Source organism: Salvelinus sp. IW2-2015, unplaced genomic scaffold (assembly GCF_002910315.2).
Source record: "Salvelinus sp. IW2-2015 unplaced genomic scaffold, ASM291031v2 Un_scaffold2888, whole genome shotgun sequence".
NCBI classification, from domain to species: domain Eukaryota; kingdom Metazoa; phylum Chordata; class Actinopteri; order Salmoniformes; family Salmonidae; genus Salvelinus; species Salvelinus sp. IW2-2015.
The window spans coordinates 64,508-73,188 of record NW_019944187.1 but is presented as its reverse complement, the minus strand read 5'-3'; the positions used below and the strand labels follow the sequence as shown (position 1 = coordinate 73,188).

The 8,681-nt window shown below is 46.9% G+C and overlaps 1 protein-coding gene across 1 annotated transcript in view; it reads left to right on the top strand.

Moving 5' to 3' along the window:
• LOC112074944 (piezo-type mechanosensitive ion channel component 2-like) overlaps nucleotides 1-8,681 on the top strand; it is a 76,529-nt gene that overhangs the window by 8,448 nt on the left and 59,400 nt on the right. Inside the window, 5 exon segments of the mRNA XM_070440722.1 lie at nucleotides 3,024-3,187; nucleotides 3,239-3,288; nucleotides 4,513-4,673; nucleotides 4,920-5,096; nucleotides 8,078-8,200. Of these exon segments, the coding sequence (XP_070296823.1) occupies nucleotides 3,024-3,187; nucleotides 3,239-3,288; nucleotides 4,513-4,673; nucleotides 4,920-5,096; nucleotides 8,078-8,200 (675 nt within the window).

The following is an 8,681-nucleotide window of genomic DNA, read 5'->3' as shown; positions in this document are numbered from 1 at the left end:
CGTACTGTCCCTGCTGGTAAGTCCTGCTGCGTACTGTCCTGCTGCGTACTGTCCTGTGTGTCGTGTCCTGCGTACTGTCCTGCGGTATGTCCTGCTGTTTACTGTCCTGCTGCGTACTGTTCCTGCTCGTACTGTCGCTACTGTCCTGGCTGCGTACTGTCCTGCTGCGTACTGTCTCTGCTGCTTTACTGTCCTGCTGCGTTATGTCCTGCTGCGTACTGTCCTGCTGTTCTGTCAGCAGGACAGTACACAGCAGGACAGTACGCAGCAGGACAGTACGCAGCAGGACAGTAAACAGCAGGACAGAAAGACAGTACACAGAAGGACAGTACACAGCAGGACAGAAGGACAGTACACAACAGGACAGTACACAGCAGGACAGTAAACAGCAGGACAGTACACAGAAGGACAGTACACAGCAGGACAGAAGGACAGTACACAGAAGGACAGTACGCAGAAGGACATTCGATTAGTTTAGACTCCAGCCTCAACCTTTGAATTTAGACCAGGTATTCTGGGGTACACTGAATGCCGTCGGGGGTACGCCAAATAAAAACATTTGAAAACGTTTATTTTTTGCTTCACATTTTCAAACAGTCTGTTTACATTTTCAAACAGTCCGTTTACATTTTCCAACGGGTCGATACATTTGGGTGAGGTTTTTTCTCTCTCCTGAGTCGCCTCGTTTCACTGCCAAAATAAAATTAAACCATCTGGTGTTCAGCGAAATAACAACACAATGTCATATACAGGAAGCCTCGTCAAATAATTAACATCCAATCACATTAACCGTTACTCTCTCGCGGGAATTCCCCTAACGGTCCGTATGTTGCCAAACGTAGCTGCTTCTCATGTTGGTATCTGTACTGATGGCGCAAAAGCCATGACAGGGAGACACAGTGGAGGGGTAACGTACGTGCAAGCAGTTGCTCCCGACGCCACTTGGGTACACTGCAGCATCCACCYAGAGGCTCTTGCTGCCAAGGGAATGCCTGACAGCTTGAAAGACGTTTTGGACACGACCGTGACAATGGTTAACTTTGTTAAAGCAAGGCCCCTGAACTCTCGTGTATTGTCTGCATTATGCAATGATATGGGCAGCGACCATGTAACGCTTTTACAACATACAGAAGTGCGCTGGTTATCAAGAGGCAAAGTATTGACACGGTTTTTGAATTGAGAGACGAGCTTAAAGTTTTCTTTACTGACCATCATTTTCACTTGTCTGACCGCTTGCATGATGACGAGTTTCTCATACGACTGGCCTATCTGGGTGATGTATTTTCTCGCCTGAATGATCTGAATCTGGGATTACAGGGACTCTCCACAACTATATTCAATGTCACAAAATTGAGGCTATGAATAAGAAGATGGAGCTCTTCTCTGTCTGCATTAACAAGGACAACACACATGTCTTCCATCATTGTATGATTTTTTGTGTGCAAATTAACTCAAGCTTACGGACAATGTCAAATGTGATATAGCGAAGGACCTGAGTGAGCTGGGTGCGCAATTACGCAGGTACTTTCCCAAAACGGATGACACAAACAACTGGATTCGTTATCCCTTTCATGCCCTGCCTCCAGTCCACTTACCGAGCCTCATCAAAATTGCAACAAGCGGTTCTGTGAAAATGTAATTGAATCAGAAGCCACTGCCAGATTTCTGGTTAGGGCTGCGCTCAGAGTTTCTTGCCTTGGAAAATCACGCTGTTAAGACACTGATGCCCTTTGCAACCACGTACCTATGTGAGAGTGGATTCTCAGCCCTCACTAGCATGAAAACTAAATACAGGCACAGACTGTGTGTGGAAAATGATTTAAGACTGAGACTCTCTCCAATACAACCCAACATTGCAGAGTTATGTGCATCCTTTCAAGCACACCCTTCTCATTAACCTGTGGTGAGTTATTCACAATTTTCGATGAACAAATAAGGTTTTATATGTAAGATGGTTAAATAAAGAGCAAAATTATTGATTATTGTTATATTATTATTTGTGCCCTGGTCCTATAAGAGCTCTTTGTCACTTCRCARGAGCCGGGTTGTCACAAAAACTCACACTCATTCTTATGTTTAATAAATGTATCGTATAGTGTGTGTGTGGCACGATTACAATGATGGCAAAACACAACATTTGAGAGTTCGTTGACCCTGGTGCTAAAGGGGGTACAGCTGGAGTGCGCTGACCCTGGTGCTAGAGGGGGTACAGCTGGAGGTTCAGTGTTCCGTCATGATGTAGTCCTATAACCTCACTACGGCAGGACAGCCTGTTCCTCATCAGACAGTCACACACACACACACACACACACACACACACACACACACACACACACCACACACACACACACACACACACACACACACCACACACACACACACACACACACACACACACACACACCACACACACACCACACACACCACACACACACACACCACACACACCACACACACACACACACACACACACACTTTCTGCCAGGCTTTCTGCCAGGCTTTCTGCCAGGCATTCATACTTTCAGGCTTTCATTTTATTTCCTCATGATTCGTTCAGTTGCATTCTATGTCGCGCTATCGCCCAACTGCAGTTATTATTTGTTTTTAAACGTGTTGGGGTTGGCCAATAAGATGATAGCGTCGTATACTGTATCACTATGTTTTAATGGGTACATAATCACGATAGGACGATGGTCGATATCGCCCAACCCTAGTGTGCGTGGTGTGTCTGTGTGTGTGTGTGTGGTGTGTGTGGTTGTGTTGTGTGTTGTGTGTGTGTGTGTGGTGTGTGTGTGTGTTGTGTGTGTGTGTGTGTGTGTGTGTTGTGTGTGTGTGGTGTGTGTGTGTGTGTCTGCTTGGGTGGTCTGCTTGGTGTGTGTGTGTGTGTGTGGTGTGTGTGTGTGTGTGTGTGTGTGTGTGGGTGTGTCTATGTCTCTCATAAATCTAAACACCATCTCCCAGACTGGACACCAGGATGGAAGCCTGGCTGACATCACCATGCTCAGCATCTCCTCTGGGAGAAGGAGGATACGAGCAGAAACAAGAAAGAGAAGAAGAAGGAGAAAGAGAAGGAGGGAACCCTGGTGGTGGTGATGGGAGAGAAAGATGGAGGGATGAAGCAGAAAGGAGGACTCCGTCAGTCTATAGACCTGCATCAGTCATTCGGAAAGTCTTTCGAGTTGCATCAATCGTTCCATAAGTCGTTTGAATCCAATGCAGGGTCGGGGAGAGTGGCCACTGCAGTGTGGGAACTTGAGCCAGATCCCTCCACAGAAAACACTACCTCAGGTACACAGAATTACCGTCAGGGCGGCAGGTAGACTAGCGGAGACCGCAGGTAGACTAGCGGACCGGCAGGCTAGACTAGCGGGGAGCAGGTAGCCTAGCGGGGAGGGAGGTAGGCTAGCGTGGCGGCACGAGCCTAGCGGGGAGGCAGGTAAGCTAGCGGGGAGGCAGGTAGACTAGCGGGAAGGCAGGTAGACTAGCCAGGGAGGGGGCAGGTAGACTAAGCAGTGGCGGCAGGTAGACTAGCGGGGCGCAGTGGGACTATAGCGGGGCTGGCAGGTAGACTAGCGGGCGGCAGGTAGACTAGCGGGGCGGCAGGTAGCCTAGCGGGAAGGCAGGTAGACTAGCAGGACGGCAGGTAGCCTAGCGGGCTGGCAGGTAGCCTAGCGGGCTGGCAGGTAGCCTAGCGGGCTGGCAGGTAGCCTAGTGGGAAGGCAGGTAGCCTAGCGGGCGGTAGGTAGAGTTTTGGGCCAGTAACCAAAAGGTTGTTTGTTTGCCGACAAGGTGAAAACTCTCCAAGCACTCTTCGAGGCTGTCTTCGGGGGAGTTGGGATATTTAAAAAATCGAATTTCCAATTCACACACACATATTCATATTAATACACACTTATATACACAAATATGACAAATATAAGATATACAGAGATTCTAGTACTCTTCCAAAGATATAAAAAATTGTCAAAATAAGTATATATTATTTTGTGTGTGTGGGAATTTGATTGATTGATTGACTGGCTGACTGATTGACTTGCTGACTAGCTGATTAATTGACTGACTGACTGTTTGGCTGACTGGCTGACTGATATTCTGACTGATTGACTGGCTGACTGACTGATTGGATAACTGGCTGACTGATTGACTGGCTGACTGATTGACTGGATAACTGAGTGACTGGTAGACTGGTGACTGGTAGACTGGCTGACTGATTGACTGGCTGACTGATTGACTGGCTGACTGACTGATTGACTGACTGATTGGATAACTGGTTGACTAATAGACTGATTGACCAACTGGCTGACTGACTGGCTGACTGGTTGTCTGACTGGTTGTCTGACTGACTGACTGACTAGCTTACTGATTGACTGAATACTGGTTGACTGACTTATTGACTGACTGATTAACTGGCTGACTGACTGACTGACTTCTGACTGATAAAATTGACTGACTGATTGGCAGACTGACTGAGTGACTGACAGATTGCTTCCTGTCTCGTCCTGTTCCTGTCAGACCTAAAGAATAAGTGGCACCTGGTGGTGGACCGTCTGACTGTGCTGTTCCTCAAGTTCCTGGAATATTTCCACAAGCTGCAGCTCTTCATCTGGTGGCTCCTAGAGATACACATCATCAAGATCGTCTCTTCGTATATCATACTGGTCTCTGTTAAGGAGGTAAGGGCTGGGGTTTTGAGCCCAGCTGCCCTGCTTGCCACAAAACTGTGGCAAGGCTGAGCTACCGCCTAGGCATTACACTAACAATTGAATGACTAGCTACGTATCACCCAAACCATCTCTGTTTCAGTTGATCCTAATAACAGTCCTTGTCCACTCTTGTAAGTTTGTGTTTTTAGTAGTGATCTTTTAATAAAGCTAGTCGTGATACTGACACTAAACGTAACTGTTTCTCCTCTCTGGCAGGTGTCCTTGTTCAACTATGTATTCATGGCTTGCTGGGCCTTCGCTCTGCCCTTCAGTCAGTTCAGACCCCTAGCCTCCAGTATCTGCACAGTCTGGACCTGTGTTATCATCGTCTGTAAGATGTTGTACCAGCTGGAATCTATACAACCTGCCTCTTACTCCAAGAACTGCTCCATGGTGAGTAGGGCAATTCGGTGGGTAGAAAGTTGGTTGGTTGGTTGGTGACGGAATGGTTGGTTGGCTGATGAAATGGTTGGTTGGTGGTTGGTTTGTTGATGGAATGCTTGGTTGGTTGGTTGGTTGGTTGGTTGGTTGATGGAATGGTTGGTTGATTGATGGAAAGGTTGGTTGGTTGATGAATGGTTTGTTGGTTGGTTGGTTGGTTGGTTGGTTAATGGAATGGTTGGTTGATGGAATGGTTGGTTGATGGATGGAATGGTTGGTTGGTTGATGGAATGGTTGGCTGGATTGATAGGAATGCGTTAGTTGGTTGACAGAATGGTTGGCGCTGATAGAATGGTTGTTGATTGGTTGATGAATGGTTGGTTGGTTGATAGAATGATTCGGTCATGAATGGTTGGTTGGTTGGCTGATGGAAATGGTTGGTTGCGTGGGTTGGTTGGTTGATGGAATGCTGTTGGTGGTTGGTTGGTTGGTTAATGGAATGGTTGGTTGGTCTGTGAAAGGTTGTTGATGGATGGAATGGTTGTTGGTTGGTTGGTTTGGTTGGTTAATGGATTGGTTGGTTGATGGAAAGGTTGTGGTGATGGAATGGTTGTCTGGTTGATAGAAATGGTTGGTGTTGATGGAAAGGTTGGTTGTGTTGATGGAATGGTTGGCTGGCTGGCTGGTTGATAGAATGGTTGGCTGGCTGCTATAATGGTGGTGGTGATAGAATGGTGTGGTTGATGATGAATGGTTGGTTGGTGGTGGTTGATGGAATGGTTGGTTGCGCTGATGGAAAGGTTGGTTGTTGTGGCAAGGTTGTTTGTTGGTTGGTTGGTTGTTATGGATGGTTGGTTGGTTGATGGAAAATGTGGTTGGTTGAGGAATGTGTGTTGCGTGTTGGTGGTTGGTTAATGGAATGGTTTGTTGGTGGTTGATGGAAAGGTTGGTGGATTGGATGGAATGGTTGGCTGGCTGGTATGAATGGTTGGTTGGTTGGACAGACATGGTTGGCTGTGATAGAATGGCTGGTTGGTTGATAGAATGGTTTGGTGGTTGGTTGATGAAATGGTTGTTTGGTTGATGGCAATGCGTTGGCTGGATGATGGAATTGGTTGGTTGGAAGTGGTTGATGGAGTATGGTTGGTTTGGTTGGTTGATGGAATGGTTGTTTGGTTGATGAATGGTTGGCTGATGATGGAATGGTTGGTTGGAGGTTGGTTGATGGAAATGGTTGTTGCGTTAGTTGAGGGATGTTTGGTTCGCTGGCTGCTGAATGAAAAGGTTGGTTGGATGAATCATTGGCTGGGATGTTGCTTGGTTGACAGAATGGTTGGCTGGTTGATAGAACGCTGTTGGTTTGGATTAGGAATGGTTGGTGGTTGTTGATGAATGGTTGTTCTGCGTTGATGGAATGGTTGGCTGGATTGATTGGAATGGTTGTGGCTGGGTTGATGGAATGGTTGTGGTTGGAGTTCTGGTTTGATGGAATGGTTGTTTGCTGTTGATGGAAGGTTGGCGCGATGCGACTGAGAATGTGTTGCGTCTGGAGGTTGGTTTGATGGAATGGTTGGTTGGGTTGATGGAATTGGTTCTGGGCTGGCTGATGGAAAGTGTGTGGTGATGGTTGGTGCCGGTGCAGGAATGGTTGCGTTCGGTGATGGAATGGTTGGTTGGTGGGTGGAATGGTTGGCTTGGTTGATGGAATGGTTTGGCTGGCGAAAGCTTTGCAGTTCTGCAGAATGGTCTGGCTATGGCTTGGTGGTGATGGGAAATGGTTGGTGGTTGGATGGAAGTGGTGTTTGGTGATGGGAATGGTTGGTTAGTGGATGGAATGTTTGGTTGATGGAATGGTCTGGTTGGATGCGTGTTCGGTTGGTGAAGGAAGGTTGGTTGTTGATGGAATGGTTGGTTGGCTGGGCTGATGGAAAGGTTGGTGGTGGGTTGATGGGAATGGTTTGAATGGTGGCTGTGTGGCGAGAATGGTTGGTTGGTAATGGTATGAATGTTGGTGGTGGATGGAAGGTTGTTTGGTTTGAATGTTAATGGTTGTGAATGGTTTGTGGAATGGTTGGTTGGTGTGGAAGGTTGGTTGTGGGCTTGGTTTGTGAATGGATGTTGATGGATGAATGGTTGGCTGGTTGATGGAATGGTTGGTGGTGGATGGAATGGTTGGTTGGGTGATGGAATGGTTGGCTGCATGATGGAATGTTGGTTGGATGATGGAAATGGTTGGTTGATGGAATGGTTGGTTGGTGGATGGAATGGTTGGTTGCCAGTTGCATGGCATGGATTGGTTGTTCGGTAATCGAATGGTTGATTGTTTGTTGGAATGGTTGGTTGGTGGATGGAATGGTTTGTTGGTTGATGGAATGGTTTGTTGGTTGATGGAATGGTTGGTTGGTGGATGGAATGGTTGGTTGGTTGATGGAGTGGTTGGTTGGTTGATTAATCGAATGGTTGGTTGTTTGTTGGAATGGTTGGTTGGTGGATGGAATGGTTTGTTGGTTAATGGAATGGTTTGTTGGTTAATGGAATGGTTGGTTGGTGATGGAAAGTTTGGTTGGTGGTGGAATGGTATGCTGGTTGGTTGATGGAATGGTTGGTTGGTTGATGGAATGGTTGGTTGGATGGTTGTTTTGTTGGTTGATCAAATGGTCGGTTTGTTGATAGAAAGGTTGGTTGGTGATGGAATGGTTGGCTGGTTGTTTGGTCGGTTGGTTTATGGAATGGTTGGCTGGTGGATAGTTTTTTATTTCTGTTTCTCAATTCTATGCCGAAGCCTTGGCCAAAGATATTTGAACATATATATTCAAACGTATGGAGATAGATACCAATATGTAACTGTAACTGTAACTATGAACATTTTATGTTTTGGACTGACTACTCTTCATCCTCTTCTGGGTTGTTCGTAAGGGTACTTACAAAAGCATCGGGTCGTTTGAATATGGTTTGACTGACTGACTCCTGTTCTGATTCCTCTTCCTCCCCAGCCAATGAACTACACAGAGAAACAGAGAGAGGAAATGAAAGACTCGCTGCTGTACAAGGAGCCAGTAGACCCGTCCAACTGGGTCGGACTCAACAAGTTCAACCCTCTACTGGAGAACCTCAGGGTGAGGAGACACTAACCGATCACGTTTACTTATAAAACAAGACATCTGTGTAGTAGTATAGCATCACTTTGGGACATGCAAACATAGGAAATAGTTCTCAAACAAGATAGAAAACTCATACACTGAGTTTTTCATTAATCTCAGAACCCAGGACATTGGGAGAGACTCACCTTTGATTATCTGCCTGTGAGTCAGGACCAGTCTCTGAGTCAGGGCTAGAAGGACCCGTCTCTGAGTCAAGGCTAGAAGGACCGGTCTCTGAGTCAATGCTAGAAGGACCAGTCTGAGTCAGGGCTAGAAGGACCAGTCTCTGAGTCAAGGCTAGAAGGACCAGTCTCTGAGTCAGGGCTAGAAGGACCAGTCTATGAGTCGGGGCTAGAAAGACCAGTCTCCGAGTCAGGGCTAGAAGGACCGGTCTCTGAGTCAGGGCTAGAAGGACCAGTCTCTGAGTCAGGGCTAGAAGGACCAGTCTCTGAGTCGG